This window comes from Octopus sinensis, linkage group LG24 (assembly GCF_006345805.1).
Source record: "Octopus sinensis linkage group LG24, ASM634580v1, whole genome shotgun sequence".
NCBI lineage: Eukaryota > Metazoa > Mollusca > Cephalopoda > Octopoda > Octopodidae > Octopus > Octopus sinensis.
In genome coordinates this window covers 26,831,483-26,852,084 of record NC_043020.1, presented here as the reverse complement: position 1 = coordinate 26,852,084, position 20,602 = coordinate 26,831,483, and the positions used below count along the sequence as shown (strand labels likewise).

At 39.5% G+C, this 20,602-nt stretch overlaps 1 protein-coding gene across 2 annotated transcripts; it reads left to right on the top strand.

Annotated features, from left to right (window-relative positions):
* The first annotated feature begins 1,467 nt into the window (after window positions 1–1,467).
* Window positions 1,468–19,955, top strand: LOC115223984 (cilia- and flagella-associated protein 45-like). 2 transcript variants are annotated; one of them, XM_029794758.2, is made up of 9 exons: window positions 1,468–1,559; window positions 5,543–5,814; window positions 8,706–8,850; window positions 10,022–10,192; window positions 12,382–12,729; window positions 14,860–14,967; window positions 16,456–16,763; window positions 16,876–17,100; window positions 19,601–19,955. In XM_029794758.2, exons 1-9 carry the CDS (start codon window positions 1,557–1,559, stop codon window positions 19,668–19,670), a joined length of 1,650 nt encoding a protein of 549 aa, XP_029650618.1. In that variant the 5' UTR covers window positions 1,468–1,556; the 3' UTR covers window positions 19,671–19,955. The 2 variants fall into 2 exon arrangements, with proteins under 2 accessions (XP_029650618.1, XP_036368585.1); XM_036512692.1 differs by lacking the exon at window positions 5,543–5,814 and having other exon boundaries at window positions 1,494–1,559.
* The last annotated feature ends 647 nt before the right edge of the window (window positions 19,956–20,602 follow it).

Below are 20,602 nucleotides of genomic sequence, written 5' to 3'. Positions count from 1 at the left end.
CGTTACGTTACGTTCTGAGTTCAAATTCCGCCGAGGTCGACTTTGCCTTTCATCCTTTCGGGGTCGATAAATTAAGTACCAGTTACGCACTGGGGTCGATGTAATCGACTTAATCCGTTTGTCTGTCCTTGTGTGTCCTCTTTATGTTTAGCCCCTTGTGGGTAGTAAAGAAATAGGTTTTTCGTCTGTCTTTACATTCTGTGTTCAAATTCCGCCGAAGTCGACTTTGCCTTTTGTTTTTTCGGGGTCGATAAATTAAGTACCAGTTGAGTACTGAAGTCGATCTAATCGACTGCCCTCCCCCCGACCCCGGTGGAATTTTTGAACTCAGAAGGTAAAGATGGACGAAATACTACTGAGCATTTAATCCGGCGCGGAAACGATTCTTTTCTACTTTAGGCACAAGGCACGAAATTTTTGGGGCGGGGTCAGTCGATTAGATCGACTTCAGTACGCAACTGGTACTTAATTTATCGACCCCGAAAGGATGAAATGCAAAGTCGAGCTCGGCGGAAATTGAACTCAAAACCTAAAGACATACGAAATACCTATTACTTTACTGCCCACAAGGGACTAAACGCAGAGAGGACAAATAAGGACAGACAAACGGATTAAGTCGATTATGTCGACCCAGTGCGTAACTGGTACTTAATTTATCGACCCCGAAAGGATGAAAGGCAAAGTCGACCTCGGCGGAATTTGAACTCAGAACGTAGCGGCAGACGAAATACCGGTAAGCATTTCGCCCGGCAAGATGACTAACGAATATCTTATGATCCTGGAAAATTTATTTAAACTTTAAAGTCGGTTGAATCAAACTTAGCTGGTCCCTTATTTTATCGACTGCAGCAAAATAAAAAAGAAAAGGTGATCATAGTGGGGTTTGAACTCAGAACAGGTCGCCGTAACATAAGCCTAAGATGAATGTACCAACGCTTTAATAGTTGTGTCAGTCTATTAGTTTCTCTTTTGTATTTGTGGACTAAGAAAATCCATTTATATTATACTAGCAGTATCGCCCGGCGTTGCTTGGGTTTGTTTCGACTCTTTAGAACTGGAATTTTTGAAAAGTTAAAATTTTGCATTATGTAGCTTGTTATTCTCTTTAAAGGAACATTTTCCTGGTTGAAATACACCGAAAATAGCGACACACCAGTCAAAAAATCGTAGAAAATAGACATTTTCATAGGAAAAAAGCACCGTTTTGATGTAAATAATTTTTGGTGTTAACATGGTCCGAAGGAAGAAGAGCAAGCCTTTTTCTATCATACTCTCAATTTTGGTCAACCTGCGCCACAGGGTCTCGGAGGAGATAGTGTTAGTTGAAGGCTACCAAACCTGCTATACACAGACAACTTCAGCTTTATATATATAGCTTTATATAATAGCTTTATATATATAGAGAGAGATTAGTTTTCCAAGGGAAATAACTGTAAAATTATTATAATTAGAGTTACCGTTCTTGTATAGTAGACTCGCCGTTTCCATGACACTACATCATCAAAACAAACAGTGCGAAGTCTAAGGAAAGCGAAGCCGTGGAATTTTAAGAAATAATGGTGAGTAAAAGAGAAAAGTTAAATGATTTGAATTCATGGAATTTTTGGGTTTGGTATTTAATAGGTTTTATGCGTTAAATAGTAGAACAAGAAATTTAATTCAGGCTTGTTTACATACACCGACGACATACGTGCACACGCACTCACGTATATGTAAGTATATGTAATTATATACCTACAGGCGCTTATATATATATATATATATATATATATATATATATATATATATATATATCGTTATATATTTGTCTTTATATCTTATATATATACACACACATACATGTATGTGTGGATGTGTATGTTAACATATGCATACATAGACACACACGCACACACATATACGCACACATACACTCACACACATACACACATACATATACACACACATGGCCCTTTCAAAAATGTGAATATCATTAGCGTTGTGCACTTCCTCTTCTAACAACAACAACAACAACAGCAGCAGCAGCAGAAGTAGCACATATACAGTATACGTACATATACGTATATCATCATCATCATCATCATAATTTAATGTCCATTTCCCATGTTGGCATGGGTTGGACACATACATACACACATACATTCATACACACATACATAAACACATACATACACACATACATACATACACATACATACATACATACATACATACATACATACATACATACACACATACATACATACATACACACACACATACATATATAGACATAAATACACACACACACATGTATATATATACACAAACATATACATACAATACACACGCAACACACATAACATTTATTCTTAGCAAAAGGTTGACAGTGACTTCAAAGTCTCGTATTAGTAGCCGTCATCAGACTGTATTTTAGTTTGGTTTTGAAGTGTTATATATATATATATATATATATATATATATATATATATATATATATAGCATATTTGGTAAGGTGGCCATTTGTTGGGTAGAGCGATGTATAAGAAAATTAAGGAAAGATATGAAGTTACATAAAATGGGAAATTTGAAATTGCACACGGACTGTATAAGCGACACACACACATACACACACACATACACACCACACACACACACACACACACACACACACACACACATACACACACACGCATCATTTATGCATTCGAAGGTTTATATTGTAATTTTGTACTTTGACTATTTACGTACAACCATAAAGGTTAGCGTCAGGAAAGGTGTGCGGTTATGAAACTATACCCTAAATAGCATATTCGTCCAACCCATGCTGGCATAGAAAAACGAACGTAAAAATGAATGAATGAGTCTGTAATTGTTTTCTCTGTATTATTGGCATCCATGCTAGTGGAGCGCTAAGAGTACCATATGAGCGTGATCGTTGCCAGAGCGGCTAACTGGCCTCCGTGCCAATGGCATGCAGAAAAGCACCATTTGAGTGTGATCGTTACCAGCATCGCCTTACTGGCTGGCACTTGTGCAGGTGGCACGTGTAAAAACATTCAAACGAGATCTTTGCCAGTGCCGCTGGACTGGTTCCTGTGCAGGTGGCACATAAAAGGCCCGATTTCAGCGTGGCCGCTACCAGTACCGCCCTCGTGCTGGTGGCATGTAAAAGCACCCACTACACTCTCAGAGTGGTTGGCGTTAGGAAGGGCATCCAGCCTGTAGAAACTCTGCCAGATCAAGATTGGATTCTGGTGCAGCCATCTGGTTCTCCAGACCTCAGTCAAATCGTCCAACCCATGCTAGCATGGAAAGCGGACGTTAAACGATGATGATGACGATGATGATGATGATGAGGATGTTCTTGTATTTCTGTTACTCTTGTGATGAATAAAGAATTGATTGTTAATGCTGAGTACTGGTTTGTTCAGTTGTGGTTTTGATTTTTTTCATATCATTCCAGAAATTATGGATTTTATTAAATAAATCTGCAACGAAGAAATAATATTTTGTAAATTTTAAATTTATCTTTTTTATGCAGGTAGTCTATGACCAGTCTGGACTGTTTGGGTTCCGTAGGAAGAAAGGTCTGTTTTGAGAGGAAAAACAAATTTTTTTCTCATTTGTTTACACGCATACATACACTCAATGACTGCAGGGACCGCCAGTCTAAATCTATACAAAACTAGTGAATCTGGTCGCAAATCCACAAAGCTCAAACAAAAATGAGAAAACTGACAGAAATATTTTACAAAGACCACAGCACTAACGTGAACAATTCTAATAACACGTTTGGTAATGAAAACAATAACACTCTCACACATTTTGCTAAATGAAATCTGTAATATTTTTGATGTTAGCACTGTCAGTGAGAAAGCTTCCTCTGCAAACCCTATCTGAACCGCAGGGCCGTTGAATATGAATACGCGAAAGGACAACTATTTTGTAGAACTATGTAACCTTAAAAACATCTTCTTAACTGAATATGAGGAACACGAGAAAGAATGGAAGTTACCTATTTGTGCATTCATGAAGTTACATGGTGTTTCTCTATGCCTTCAAAGGAAGAAATGGAGGTAGTTCTGGTCCATAACTGGAACAGGAGTTTCTCTATCTCGCAGGGTAAATTATATGGAACTATTCCTCGTATTTAAAATTGAGGATGAAGCAAGGAGGCATAAGTTAGAGCGTGACGCACATCCCTAGATGTTTGTCTCCGAATTTATGGCACAAAGAAATGCAAGGGTCACCGTGAAACGCATCAGAGATGACTCCAACTCTTTGCTTGTGGACACTTCTGTAGCACAAGCTGGAAAAATGGTAAGCGGTGATGTGTTTTTTTGTTTTAAATCGAAATGTGACCAGATAGGAGTCAGTAAAGACCGACATGTTCTGATAACTTCCGAAGACTACCAAGCGATTTTAGAATTGTTCTGGAGACAGAAAGACTGATCTGGGATGAAAAACAGAAAACCAAACTGCAGCTCATTTGGTAGTAAGCATCATTTAAGTAATTTCTGCCAAAAAGTTAGAAAATCCAAACGGAAATTAACAATTTAGACAGCAACAACTATCACGGGTTACGGTGCTGGGATAATCTGATGGTCTCAGGGTGTCACAAGTTGCAGCTCCAGAACCATTACCTTGGCTTTCGTCCCAACAGCCAATCAGGAAGCAATTGATCAGAAAGCTGATGGACCACCTCACACACACACACACACACACACACAGCCATTAGTGCTACCACTAATGCTCAATACCACAGATTTGCTTGTCAGTTGCTTGACCTAAACCACTTGAGCATGACCCTTAGTGGCTGACAATATAAACACCCGCAGGGGAGCATCACAGCCAAGGATTCTTTGGGGGTTTGAATAAATATAACAAAAGCAAAGTTTAAAGGAAATAGTAGCCATTTTTCATACGTTTTAGGAGTAAAAAAAAAGGAAATGACAGTTGCTATCAAAGGAAAAATCGTGTTACACAGTATAATGAATGACCTGCCAGCCATGGCCATCTCGCCTTTTCGGGAAATATCTGATTACATCAACCAATGTGTCCTTCTTGAAAGAAAAGAGAAGGGAAAGGAGAGGAGAGAGAGAGAGAGAGAAAGATATATAATATATATATATATATATAATATATATAGAGAGAGAGAGAGAAAGAGGTGGAAGAGAAAGATAGAGATATAGATAGATAGATAGATAGAGAGAGAGAGGGAGAGAGAGAAAGAGGTGGAAGAGAGAGATAGAGATAGATAGAGAGAGAGAGAAGAGAAGGAGGGAAATATGACTGCTGTTTCTGGCAAATTTGGTTGTTACTCTAGTAATATCACTACTACAATGAGAGAGAGAGAGAGAGAGAGAGAGAAAGAGGTGGAAGAGAGAGATAGATATATAGATAGATAGATAGAGAGAGGGAGAGAGAAGGAGGGAAATATGACTGCTGTTTCTAGCAAATTTGGTTGTTATTCTAGTAATATCACTACTTGAATGAGAAAGACAAAAAGAGGCATGAACACCACACAATCTTACAGTCTCATTTCACTCTCCATTCGCAGCCAATCAGCGCCCGAACGCGATCCAGCAGCGGCTCTGGTTCGTCAAAAAGAGGACGCTATCGTCAATATCGTACAATTAGCTATCACTCTCAAGTTGACGAGTCGCTGTTTGGTGAGAAATGCCACGGTTGGAATATCCCAAAGACGGCGCCTGGAGGACGTCAGACTCAGAGATTCAGCCAAATCAAAGATGTCTACCCGCCTACAAAAGCCGAGCAGAAAGGCAAAGAGAATGTACAAGTGATAATGATGGATTTGATAAGAAATCTAAAGTGAGTTATGTACCCTACTCTTGTTTGTTGACTGTGACATTGTTTTCGTTAAGTGCCATTTTGTTGTTGTTGATGTTGTTGTTTAGTAACTCTTGGCTGGATAGTTGGTTACTGCTGCTCCTCAATCACCACCTGCTCCTCCACCACCCTCAGCCATCTCTCCCACACCTTGAGTGCCAGTCTGGGCTCCTTCGCAATCGCCTCGGGGTCCGTCAGCTGACCGCGGATCGACGGATGGATAGCTGGGCACTCCAACATCACGTCTTCTCCTGTTTCTTCACCCATTTTGCAATTGCGGCAAATAGGGTCCTCAATTCTTCCAATCTTGTGCTGCCAGCTTCTCAAATCCGGATGGTGGCCGCTTTGCAATCTGCTAAACGTGATTTGTTCTTGGCGAGTCAACTGTCGTTCCTCGATGCGATTGAGCTTTTCTCCTCTTTCACCATAAACCTTTCGCAACCGTTCATGCTGCATTGTTGCTGTTGTTGTTGTTGGCCTTGTTATGCTTTGCAGCATTTTGTCTATCTTTACGTTCTGAGTTCAAAATCCACCGAAGTCGACTCTGCCCTTTTCATCCTTTTTGGAATCGGTCGATGAAATAAGGATCAGTCAAGTCCATGTAATTGACTCAAAAACTGGTCCTGTGCCAAAATTTGAAACTTTTTTTTTTACTACAGCTGTCTCTATTATTTCCATTTCACTTCTCAGCTCCCGATTTTACTTGTTCTGGTTAAATCTGTGAGAGCAGACAGCAACCTGTTGTCAAAGATCTCACAGAGTCCCTTTCCACGATACCTAAAACCCAGGTACCAACCACAAGATCCTCTCTGTCCCCAATAAAGCAGTTTTCTGAGCATATTCTTCTACTCTCAGGTCAATCTCAATTTCTTAAACCTGTTTGTTAATGCTCTTAATGTCCCTTCAATTATTATTATAATTGGCCCTTTTCGTCTATGCAGACGGTCATTTTAACTAATTATTATTAGTGAAGCAGCGAGATGGCAGAATCGTTAGCACTCTGGACAAAATGCTTAGTGGCATTTGGTCTGTCTTTACGTTTTGAGTTCAAATCTTGCCGGGGTTGACTTAGCCTTTCATCCTTTCGAGGTCGATAAAATAAATTCCATTTGAGCACTGATACAAGGCGGCAAGTAAAGAAATAGACAAATGGGGAGAGTAGAGATGGACGTACAAACATCGGCAACCAAGAGGACAGGGACAGATAGGAAAGATTGAGAAGGGACAAAGGCAGATTCAAGGAGACAGGTAAATAAATACAGGTGGGGAGAACAGAGATGGACGTATAAACATCGGCAACCAAGGGGACAAGGAGAGACAAGAAGAGAAAATGAGAAAAATGAACAAGGCAGATATTGACTGGCAGATAGAAAGACAGAGGGAGACAGCTACAGCCAGGTAGAAAGGCCAGAGAGGCAAGGGGCCAAGGGGCCAAGGACAGATGTATTTAAGGAGACAAGGATAGGGTTAACCAGACAAGCACATACATGCACAAGCACAGACTTATACACACACATACATACATAGGCACTCACACACACACACACACACACACACACACGTTTCTAAATATTCAATGGACATACAGACAAACGGAACAGACTAACAAACAGATAGAAAGGCAAACTGGCAGGCTGACAGACAGACAGGCAGGCAGGCAGGCAGCAGGCAGGCAGGCAGACAGGCAGGCAGGCAGACAGGCAGATGGCAGACGGTCGAAGTTGTCTATTTCCGTTTCGTTGCCTCCTCTCCTGTAATTAATTAACGAAGGTATTAATTAGAGCGGGTCAAAAGGAATATTTATAACGGTCGATAATGTGACGTAGTGGTGGTGGTGGTGGTGGTGGAGATTGTGATGGTGGTGGTGGTGGTGGTGGAGATGGTGGTGGTGGTGGTGGTGGTGGTGGTGGTGGTGGTGATGGTGGAGATTGTGGTGGTGGTGGTGATGGTGGAGATTGTGGTGGTGGTGATGGTGGAGATGGTATGATAGCTCGGTGTTGCTGTTGGTGGTGGTTGCTGTGGTAGTTGTTGTTGTTGTGGTGGTTGTGATAGAAGTACTAAGCGATTTGGTGGTAATATAGTTAGGGTGTTAGTGTTGTTCATGGTTGTGGTTGTTGTGATGGTGCTAGTAGTGTGGTAAATATATGGTAACAGTGGTGATTGAATTGGTAGTAGTAAAAGCAGTAGAGGCGGTGGTAGTAATGGTGGACATGGTTGTTGTTCGGCTAAAAAATCCCTAAGGCAGTGGTTCCCAAACTTTTTAGAGTCGCGACCCACTATTTATCACACCAGTTTATGACGACCCACTTAACTCCTATACTTTTTAAATAATTTATAAACTTACTAGTGAAATCCATAATGTTTTATTTATTTAAATTTTTTGCTATTTATATTAAATGTGAAACAAAACGTTTTATAACTGTTTCAACGTATCTATACCCTATATGTAAATACTAACACTAGTACAAAACCTTGAAGTAGTAACTGTTATCGACTCGATCAGTGTTATACTTCGCCTAGTTAAAGTTCTCTATGAATAGGTAAAAACAGACCTTTCCTTTTTACGATGACGTACAAATAAATAACTTGAGAAAATGACAACCTCTGATTTGTTAAGTTCGTGAAAAAGCCCACTGCTTGACAAAACAAGTCTGGTATTGAAAACATAAGTCTTGAACTATCTCGATAGATAGCAGTTAATCAAAGCTAATGCGTAATTTTATAACTTTTTGCGACCCACTAAGATTCCGTTCGCGACCCATCTGTGGGTCGCGACTCATAGTTTGGGAACCACTGCCCTAAGGTAATATCTGAAACAAGTAGAAGATAAAAGATATGATAAAATGTGTGTATATATGTAACTTGTCTTTCAGGGTGCCGCAAAAGAACTCGATGGGTTGCCCTGTCGTCTTAGACCGACATGATTTCACGAGGATAAAACAGAGGGCCAGAGTTCTAAGTGAAGAAGAAAGGTCCATGATGCGAGAGGAGTACAGAGAGAGAAAAGAAGCTGCACTGGTAATTCTTTTTATCTGCTTTTAGCGCCGTCATAAGGTGTTGCAAGGAATAGAGTCGGTAGAGCGCCAGCGTTTGTGTGGGTGTTAGTGACGGACATATATTAGTGACCTTCAATGGTTTTGTGGAGTTCTCTTTGACGTCCCCCAGTTCGGAATCGCTTTCTGTTGTTGTAGTGTTGGAAGTCGATGTGCCTACCCTCCTCCTCCTCATCATCATATATATATATATATATATATATATATATATGATGATGAGGAGGAGGGTAGGCACATCGACTTCCAACACTACAACAACAGAAACTTACTTAGAGGAGATGAAACGAAACGAAACGAATCGAATCGAATCGACGCGAGGGCGCTCAGTCATACAATAGTGTAATAAATAAAATATATGCATACATACATACATATATGTACGTACCTACATCTACATGTATATATACATGCATATATAAATATATATACGTGAGTACAGGACACCACAAATAGACGTTGAACTCAACGAGAAACGAAAACGTAAAAACAAACAAGGAAACGGACCTTTTTTAACAACGAAAAAACAGAGTACAAGACAAACTACACAAGGAAAATTCCCCTTCATCAGCTGTCCCTAGTTTAACTCCAGCGTGTTTCGAAGGTGGGACAGAACACGATTCGTTGAACTAGCCCTTCCTGCGAAAGAATTAATATATTCATATATATATATGTGTGTGTGTGGTGTGTGTGTGTGTGTGTGTGTTTTTCGTATTATTTTTATATTTATATTCGTGTAACATCGTCCATTTTTCCGTCCTTGTTACATATACATTCGAAGCTTTTTTTCAAAAGAATCTGGTGCTCTTAGCTTAGTTTTTCCTTGGGGCTGGCCGGATTGGAGCAATCTCAAGGTTAATCAGCCGAAATTGCGAGGATGATCCGGTTCTTGACTGAAGATTGAAGGCTTCGAATGACCCGTCCATGTTTTTTGTATCATCTCCTGAATGTTTTGCGTTCTTGTCCCGTTTCGTATATATATATATATATATATAATATATATATATATATATATATAATATATATATATATATACATACATACATACATACGTACGTACATGTGTGTATGATGTTTTTTAATGTCCTGTACTTTCTTTCTTTGTCATTCTTTTTTTTGTTGTTGCTGAACGAAAACAGCAAAAACGATTTGAACGTGAAGCAAGGTTGAAAAAACTTGACAAACAACGTCAGACCGATGAAGAACTGTGCCATTTGGATGTGGAAGCCAAGCTGAACGCCGAGAACCTTCTAGCAAAAGCGAAAAAGAAACGGGAAGAAGACGAGGACCGAATAAAATATCTAAACGAGGTCAGTGTGAGTTGTTGTAGTTGTTGTTGTTGGTGTTATTGCTGTCGTTGTTGGGATCTTTTCGGTTTGACCGGCAGTTTTTTAAAATAATTTCCACGTAACTAAACACTTTTAAACTTCGTATACTGGAAGAATGTGTTTATAAAACATCTTTTTCTCTTGGCTTTATTGAGAAAATTCTATAGTTTGTAAGATATTTGTTGTTTTTTTCTTCAATTTCTGCAATTTCAACCAATCAATGACGTCCATTGAGGTAAAAAAAGCATTCTGTGCCGTATGAATATGTCCCTCGTTTAAGAAACAGATTGGGTTTATTTACATTTGTGAAGAAAAAAAGATATCCTTCCCCCCACCCTAACCCTAAAACAGATTGAAATGCAATAGATCGATACTAGGGTCATAATTATGGGTGACAATTTCATATGACACCGCTAGAAAAAACTGCCGTTCAAACCGAAAAGATCTCGTTGTTGTTATTTAACCTTAACCAATCTGTGCCAAGACCACCTAGTATGAAATAAAATCTTCTCTATCAATAACAGATGTGACAAAGCAGGGAATCAAACGGCCAACATCATGTCGTTCTGCAGGATGTTAATAGATAACAGCTATCCCATAATCCTTTACCAGACAGACCGACACTGGCCGGTTCACTGCACCCTACAAAATGTTAATAACTTTAGCGACAACACTTACTTAGCAAAGATGTGAGAATTACTACTAGGAATTTGATGGGTGATGATAAGAGAGAGAGAGAGAGAGAGAGAGAGAGAGAGAGAGAGAGAGAGAGAGAGAGAGAGAGAGAAGCTAGAATATATATACATCCACGAATATTTATATAATAAGGGTGAAAAATTGAATATTTATTTGATTAATATCAATTTAAAACCAGTGGCCTAGCATATTGAAAAATCTGAAGATTTAGAAAAATTATATTACATACATATAAAATTTTAGAATTTAAACTATTAACATTTTTTAATTTTTAAATTTATATTTTTAATTTTTTAATTTTTAAACTTTAATTTTTTTATTTAAATAACTAACCAACAAGTATAAAAAAGTTTACCAACCACATGGTTCCGAGTTCAGTCCCACTGCGTGGCATCTTGGGCAAGTGTCTTCTGCTATAGCCCCAGGCCGACCAATGCCCTGTGAGTGGATTTGGTAGACGGAAACTGAAAGAAGCCTGTCGTATATATATATGTGTGTGTATGTGTATATGTTTGTGTGTCTGTGTTTGTACCCCTATGCTGGTGTGTTTACGTCCCCGTCACCTAGCGGTTCGGCAAAAAGAGACCGATAGAATAAGTACTGGGCTTAGAAAGAATAAGTCCCGGGGTCGATTTTCTCGACTAAAGGCGGTGCTCCAGCATGGCCGCAGTCAAATGACTGAAACAAGTAAAAGAGAGTAAAAGAAAGAGTATATCCTACATTTCTCTGCCTTTCACACTTTGCACTCCACTTTGACCCGTCTCTTTCTCTCTCTCTCTCTCCCCTCCTCCTCCTTTGTTCCTTGTTCCCTTTTTTTCTCTCTTCCTCTGTTCCGCTCTTATCACACGTGACTAACTTTTGGACTGCTGTCCTGCCTTTTCGTAATCAACAGCCGTCTAGGCCAGACACACATTCTATTTCTCTCTTCGCCTTTAGGCAATTTTTCAATGCACCTGCTCAAGTTCACCCGTCCTGTCGAAAAGACACCTGTCCTGTCGAAAAACACCTGTCCTGTCGAAAAGACACCTGTCCTGTCGAAAAGACACCTGTCTGTAACGTCCTGTTTTTCTTATTATTATTATCATTATTGTTTTTACGTATTTTCGTATTCTTATTCGTGTTATCATTATTATTTTTACGTATTTTTGTATTCTTATTCGTTCCCGTCCTTGTTTTGTATACATTCGAGGCTTTCTTCCAAGGAATCTAAGGCGCTTGGCTTAGATTTTCCTTTGGGGCTGGCCAGGTCGGAGCAATCTCAAAATTAATCAGCCGAAATTGCGAAGATGATCCGGTTCTTGACTGAAAATCGAAGGCTTCGAATGTCCCGTCCGTTTTTTTGTATCGTCTTCTAAATGCTTTGCGTTCTTGTCCCAGTTGATGTTTTTTTTACATTTATCCTATATACATACATACATACATACATACACATATATATATATTTATATTTATATGTATGAAATCTTACATTGCAGGTGATTCAGGAAGCGAAGTGCCACGCGATCAGAGACGCTCAGCTGGAAGAGAAGAAACAGATGAAGCATGACGTCGCCTCTGAGGAAATGCGATTGGACGAAATGATGGAGATCGATCGAAAGAACGCCATCAGGGTCCAGGAGGAAATCGAGAATCGGCGCAAGCAGGAGCTGCGTTTGGGCGCCGTGAAACTGCGCGAACAGATAACGGAAATGGAGGAGCGGAAGTTGAGGCAAATCGAAGCGAAGGAACGGGAAACGGAGAAACTGAAGAAAGAGATTGAGCAGATGTTTAAAGAGGATGAAGAGATCGCATTGAAGAAGAAAGAGAAGCAGATTGCGTTGAGGGTAAGAAACGGGGTTTCCGGGCGGTTGAAGGGAATTTGTTAAGGGACTTGAAATAGGGACCAGAGTATGTTAGGAAACTAGAGGGAACAAAGAGAGATTAAAAAAAGGTGGGTCCGTGGGATGTCTATGACTGTTGTGTCGGAGTTGCCTGTCTGTGTGTGCGTGTGTGTATAGATGTATGTGTCATCATCATCATCATCGTTTAGCGTCCGCTTTCCATGCTAGCATGGGTTGGACGGTTCGACCGGGTCTGGGAAGCCAGAAGGCTGCACCAGGCTCCAGTCTGATCTGGCAGTGTTTCTACAGCTGGATGCCCTTCCTAACGCCAGCCACTCCGTGAGTGTCGTGGGTGCTTTTTACGTGCCACCGGCACATGTGCCAGGCGAGGCTGGCAACGGCCACAATCGGATTGATGTTTTTTACGTGCCACTGGCACAGAAGCCAGTCAAGGCAGCGCTGGCATTGGCCACGTTCGGATGGTGCTTTTTACGTGCCACCGGCACAGGGATCACAACTACAATTTCCATTGATTTTTGAAAATTGTGCATGTACGTTTGTCATTCTTTGTGTGTGTGTGTGTTTGTATATTTGTAAGTATTTGTGTGTCTGTAAAAAGTAAAATGATTATATTTGCAATTTGTAAATTTTGGTAAAATACGGAACATAGAAGTATTTCATGTTGGTTTCAAATTTTGGTACAAGGCCAGCAATTTTAAGGGAGGGGGGAAAGTCACTCACATCGACACCAGTGATCAACTGGTATTTGTTTTATTGACCCCGAAAGTAGGAAAAGCGAAGTCGACCTCAATGGAATTTGAACTCAGAACGTAAAGACGGACGAAATTCCGTAAGCATTTTGGTCGCGCGTGCTAAAGATTTTGTCAGCTTGCAGCCTTTAAAACGTTTTTGCTTAAAACAACAAGAGTTCCATTTCATGGTTGGAATAATTAAAGGAAATACTGAGTGATCTTGTACTGCAGTCGGCTGCAATTGAGAGGCATTTCGTGCCGCTGTGTCATGGCGCTCTGCCTATATTAGCTTTCATAGTCATTCAGTTTCATATTGTATGCCATTCCCAAAAACATCAATGCAACCGAGTGGTCTTTGATGTTTATTAGTTTAGAAGACTTCATGATATACATCTTATATTCTGTAAATCCTCGAGTATAATCCGCATTCTCTCCCGCAAAAAAATAGTATCGCCCGGCGTTGCTCGGGTTTGTAAGGGAAATAACTATATAAGCATTTTAGAGAGTTACTTCCCTTATATAACGCGAGCAAAAATCATTAAAAATGCGGAAAAATGATAGTAATTTTTTTTAAATCGTAGACTCATCGTAGACGTGCGCTAATACCCAGAAGGGCTCGATATGAATGACGACTATAAGATACCCGCTTTTGGTTAAACTGCACCGCAAAATGTGGGAGTAGTAAGAATCTAAATCGGAGGAGACAGTCTCACACACACAACTTCAATTTTATATATAAAGATACGAGGTTAAAAATGAAAAATATTTTCTAAGCAATGTCCGAGTCTCTATTTGCTGTCCGGCAATGTTTATTCAGACGCATTTTGTGATATCGAGCGCGAAACTACCTTAAGCTAAGCCTGAAAGCAATGAAGTCATAAAAGAATCATCCATAACTTGCAGTAAGCAACATTTATTAAACGTTATTACTGTTATTTCTTTATTTTCTGCAAACAAAATGCACAAAAAAGCTACACGTTTGCATTATGTTATATATACAATAATAATAAAGGACGTTACCGTATACATTTTTACAAACCAAGGACGTTATATAGACCTCCTTAACTCAAGTTAGAGAAGGGGTGTGTATTATATACAAGGTTTAGGTTTTTCAGAGGTACAGTCCCTAAAAATCCCCTGCCTATTATACTCAAGGGCGGACTATACTCGAAGATTTACGGTAATCTTTTCAGTACGATAGTAGAAGCTAGCAAAGGTTATTCTGTATTTGAGTAACGATAGTACAGAGATGGTTAAACCTGTTTTTAGAGCACAAACTCATTGCTAAACTTTAATCTTAAAACCAAAAATGCTATCCATTACAAATCGATCCTTCCACTCTGGGTTAACCCCTTATATTGTGATCCCCATATTTTACCAGGAGGAACTATTGGAAGCCTGTCAGAAAATGTCGAAGATGAAGATACTGAAGCTGCAGCAAGAGAAATTGGAAGAAAAGAATGTCTTGGAATTCTGCAAGGAGAAAGCTGTAAGTGTTTGGTTTTGTTTGTATTGTTTTGATACCTATTTCTATTTCTTTACTACCCACAAGGGGCTAAACAAAGAAGGGGACAAACAAGGTCAGACAAAGGGGTTAAGTCGATTTACATCGACCCCAGTGCATAACTGGTACTTAATTTATCGACCCCGAAAGGATGAAAAGTAAAGTTGACCTCTTCGGATTTTGAGCTCAGAACATAAAGACAGACGAAATACCTATTTCTATATTACCCACAAGGGGCTAAACACAGAGGGGACAAACAAGAGTAGACACACGGATTAAGTCGATTACATCGACCCTAGTGCATAACTGGTACTTAATTAATCGACCCCGAAAGGGTGAAAGGCAAAGTCGAATTCGGTTGAATTTGAACTCAGACGAAATGCCTATTTCTTTACTACCCACAAGGGGCTAAACACAGAGGGGACAAACAAGGACAGACACACGGATTAAGCCGATAACATCGATCCCACTGCGTAACTGGTACTTATTTAATCGACCCCGAAAGGATGAAAGACAAAGTCGACCTCGACTGAATTTGAACTCAGACGAAATGCCTATTTCTATTTTTTTACTACCCATAAGGGGCTAAACATAGAGGAGACAAACAAGGAGAGACACACGGATTAAGTCGATTACATCGACCCCAGTGCGTAACTGGTACTTATTTAATCGACCCTGAAAGTATGAAAGGTACAACTCATTTTTGCCAGCTGAGTGGACTGGAACAACATGAAATAAAGTGTCTTGCTCAAGGACACAACACGTCGCCGGGAATCGAACTCACAACCTTACAATCGTGAGCCGAATGCACTAAGCCACACGCCTTTACTTCATATATATATATACATATATATATATATATATATATATACATATATATATATACATATATATATAATATATATATATATAATATATATATATATATATATCGCCATGATAGATCGTTAGCCACTACACACATTTTTTCTCTCCTTGTTTTTTCTGTGTCCCTTTCTGTTGAAGAGCGTAGGCTCGAAACGTAAAAGACCTTTTCTATTCCTGAGCGTTATACTTATACATCTGTTTGTTTTGTACACCACCAGTCTTTGTCTTTTGTTTTTTTCGTAAACTCTCCCTATATATATATAAATGTGACCGCGTGTGTACCGTTAGCGATTTTTTTCCTTTGTCTTCCCTTCTCCTATGTTTCCGACGAAGAGCTCCGCTCGAAACGTTAAACCCTCCTTCTTTCCTTAGCGTCCAATAATACTATATTTGTTCCACGTCCTCGCGTTGTTGTGTTTTTTTGTGCTTTCTTGTTTGGATTAACTTATATATATATATATATATAACAGTATATGTATACACGCAAATATATATCCATACACACATACGCATATACACGTGTGTGTGTGTGTGTGTTCGTGTAATTTCCATGTTTCCACATTGTTCCTTTATGATTTTTTCAATTCCAAACAACTCTATTGTTAGGAACGAGAAGCCCAGCAAGAAATAGAACTGGAGAAGCTGCGCATAATGAAAGAGCAGGAAGTAGGAAGAATCCGGGCCCAACAGGAGAGGGCCCTAGACGAAAGAGCCGAAAGAAACGCCATACGAGCTAAGAGGGCCGCTGAGGAAGCGGAGCGAGAGTGGCGCAGGAAAGAAGCTTTGGTGGCACAAAAGAAAGCCGTTAAGGAGGCAGAGTTAATCGAAGCCCGTAAGCTGCAGCAGAATGAAAAGGAAGTACGTATAGCTGCTCAGGTGCAAATGGATCGATGTGAATTTGAGAAGATAGTCAGGTGAGGAAATGAAAAAAAAAAAAAAACAAAAAAAAAACAAATCACACACCCTACCTGTAAAAAAAAAGCCCAGACCATACCGTAACCGTTCTTCATTTCTTCTTCGGTTTAGCGCCCAGAAAGACTCTTTGGATAAACAGAAACGTGAGGACGAAGAGATTAAGCAGCGTTCTCTGAAATATTCCAAAGAACTCCGCAGCCAGATACAGGAGAACGAACAGCTGAGAATCAAACAGAGGCAGGAGTTCTTCGCCGAGGGTAAGCGATTCCAAGAAGAAGATTACATCTACAGACAGAAGCTGAACGCGATTAAAGAGAAGAAAATACAAGAAATGAGGTTTGTTTCATTTGAACCAGGATGCCAGGTTCTTTTTTTTAAAAATATTTCTTCCATTGCATTCTATTTGTCAGTTAGAATCATCATCGTCATCATCATCACCATCGTCATCATCATCGTCATCATCACCATCATCCTCATCATCGTCATCATCATCGTCACCATCGTCATCATCATCACCATAGTCACCATCATCATCATCGTCATCACCATCGTCATCATCATCATCATCATCATCACCATCACCATCGTCATCACAATTGTCATCATCATCACCAGATGGTGACTGAAAGAAGCCCGTCGTATATATGTATATATATATGTGTGTGTATATATGTTTGTGTGTCTGTATTTGTCCGTCCTCCCAACATCGCTTGATAACCGATGCTGGTGTGTTTACGTCTCCGTAATTAGCGGTCCGGCAAAAGAGACCGATAGAATAAGTACTAGGTTTACAAAGAATAAGTCCTGGGGTCGATTTGCTCGACTAAAGTCGGTGCTCCAGCATGGCCACAGTCAAATGAAACAATTAAAAGAGTAAAAAAGAGAGTAATACATCAGGTCCCTATTTCCGAATGTCCATTCGTTTGAGCTCTGTAAAAATGATTATTATTTCTATTTCCGAATGTTCATTCATTATTATTTCTTTTAAATGCATTTGTACGAGAAGAACTCCCATTGTATTTGTAGTCTAGGTCCCCGCTTTTAACATCGCTATCAGCCTTCAGCAGTTACAATCATTCAAATCAAGATTCCTGTCTGGGTATATGTTCATATTCTGATGCTCTGCTTTTCCTACTGTGAGTGGATTTGGTAGACGGAAACTGAAAGAAGCCCGTCGTATATATGTATATATATATATATATATATATATATGTATATATATATGCGTGTGTGTTTGTGTATCTGTGTTTGTCCCCCTAGCATTGCTTGACAACCGATGCTGGTGTGCTTACGTCTCTGTCACTTAGCGGTTCGGCAAAAGAGACCGATAGAATAAGTACTGGGCTTACAAAAGAATAAGTACCGGGGTCGAGTTGCTCGATTAAAGGCGGTGCTCCAGCATGGCCGCAGTCAAATGACTGAAACAAGTAAAAGAGAGTAAAGAGAGACAAACAAATAACGCTAATCCCGGTACTCATTTGATACCGGATCATCTCATTTAATGCCCCCCCCCCGTTACAGCAAGACATGGTTCTGCCTCTGTCTCTCTGTCCCACTAACCGTTCATCCTCTGACACAAGTTCCCCACCTCAAGTGCCCCTTTCCTTCTCATAATTCCTCGCTTTACGAGTTATTCGGTGATCGTAGCAGTGCTGACAGTTCATGAAACGAAGCCTTCCTTCCTTCCCTCTCCCCCGTCAGTCTCAGAGATCCGGCGAAATGTTATTTATAAGTACTGACTGCCTTCCTCCGATAAATCGTAAATTAAAGAGATTAGCGCTTAGCTTACAGATCTTTGTCCAGAGACGTTCTCCAGACATTGGATATCCAGGACTATATTATTGATTTTCTTTTAAAAGCTATTTTGCGATATATGTTTTATGAGGGCGATATGACAGTTGTTTCAGATAGATGTTTGTGCATAAACTCAGGCAGCGTGCTTACTTTGATAGCTTACACTGTCAATTAGATATAAAGAACTGTTACACACTAACAATATGTAATAAATACCCACCTAAATTTCTTTCAGGCAAATACAGTTTAGCTTCATGGTTCTCCATACTTCACTAATTTTGAAAGTCATGAAAACTGTGAAACCGGTTATGTAACTCATGTCAAAAAACATATTTTCCTACGTGCACATGTGCACACCTCACCACCACTCAGTAGCACACGCACACACAAAGAAGGCTGTGAAATGTATGGATATTTCTGCACAGTATTCAGATTTAGTGCCTTGTTCTGATTTTACTAAACTTTATTTTACTCTGTAAGACTGCAAGGATCCATTCCGTTTGTATATCGCATAGTAAAGTTGTTGTGTTGTGAGGTATTTTCATAATGTTAAACATAGGCGTAGGAGTGGCTGTGTGGTAAAAGTAGCTTGCTAACCAACCACATGGTTCCGGGTTCAGTCCCACTGCGTGGCATCTTGGGCAAGTGTCTTCTGCTATAGCCCCGGGCCGACCAATGCCTTGTGAGTGGATTTGGTAGAAGGAAACTGAAAGAAGCCTGTCGTATATATGTATGTATATATATATGTGTATGCGTGTGTGTATGTGTTTGTGTGTCTGTGTTTGTCCCCTAGCATTGCTTGACAACCGATGCTGGTGTGTTTACGTCCCCGTCACTTAGCGGTTCGGCTAAAGAGACCGATAGAATAAGTACTGGGCTTACAAAGAATAAGTCCCTGGGTCCATTTGCTCGACTAAAGGCGGTGCTCCAGCATGGCCGCAGTCAAATGACTGAAACAAGTAAAAAGACAAAAAAAGAATATATATATATATATATATATATATACACATATATATACACATGATTCTCTTATCTCTTTCAGAAATGCTGGAATACCAGACAAATATCTTGTACATGTGAACAAGATTGCCCAAAAGACTCTGAAGGCGTAAGATTTAAGACGACGGTACCGACGACAAAGAAGTGTAAAAAAAGAAGGAAAAAAGCCAAAAAAAAAGTAAAGAAGCAAAAACAATAAACGAAACACCAGTGTCCCCTACAAAAGAATTACGCCCGCAATACTACTGAAAGGGCAATAATTTTAGACATGTGCGGCTTAACAACACTTTTCGGTTTTTATGTAACCTAAACCTGGAAGTCTTAGTTAAAACTGAAACGGCAAGTTTTGAGGAAAACTAAATCCAGAAGCGTTAATTAAACTGAAACAGGAAGCTTTAGTTATACTAAGACCGGAAGTTTTAATTAAACTGAAGCAGGTAACTTTAGTTAAATTTAAACCAGAAGGTTTGGATCTATTCTGTTTGGTTGCCACTTTTCAATTTCTTCAGTTTTTCACCCAGTGATGTAGTTTTCTTCCAATGATGTAGTTTTGCATGGTATTCATTGATAGGAAATTCATTTTCGTTATAAATCGATGAATAAAGAGTTAATAGCTTTTAAAGCCACAGACATACAGGTGCTTGTGTTCATAGTAACAAGCCAAGTTGGGATCTTTTCGGTTTGAACGGCAGATTTTAACAATTTCTAGGTAACTAAAAAATTTTAAACTTCGTATACTTGTAGAATGTGTTTATAAAACATCTTTTTCTCTTGGCTTTATTGAGAAAATTCTATAGTTTGTAAAATATTTGGTCTTTAATTTCTTGCATTTCGGCAATTTCAACCAATCAATGAGCGTCTATTGAGGTGAAAACATTCTGTACTGTATGAATATGTCCCTCGTTTAAGAAACAGATTGGGTTTATTTACATTTGTGAAGAAAAAAAGATACCCTAACCCTAACTAACCCTAACCCTAAAATAGATCGAAATGCAATAGATCGATACTAGGGTCATAATTATGGGTGACAATTTCATATGACACC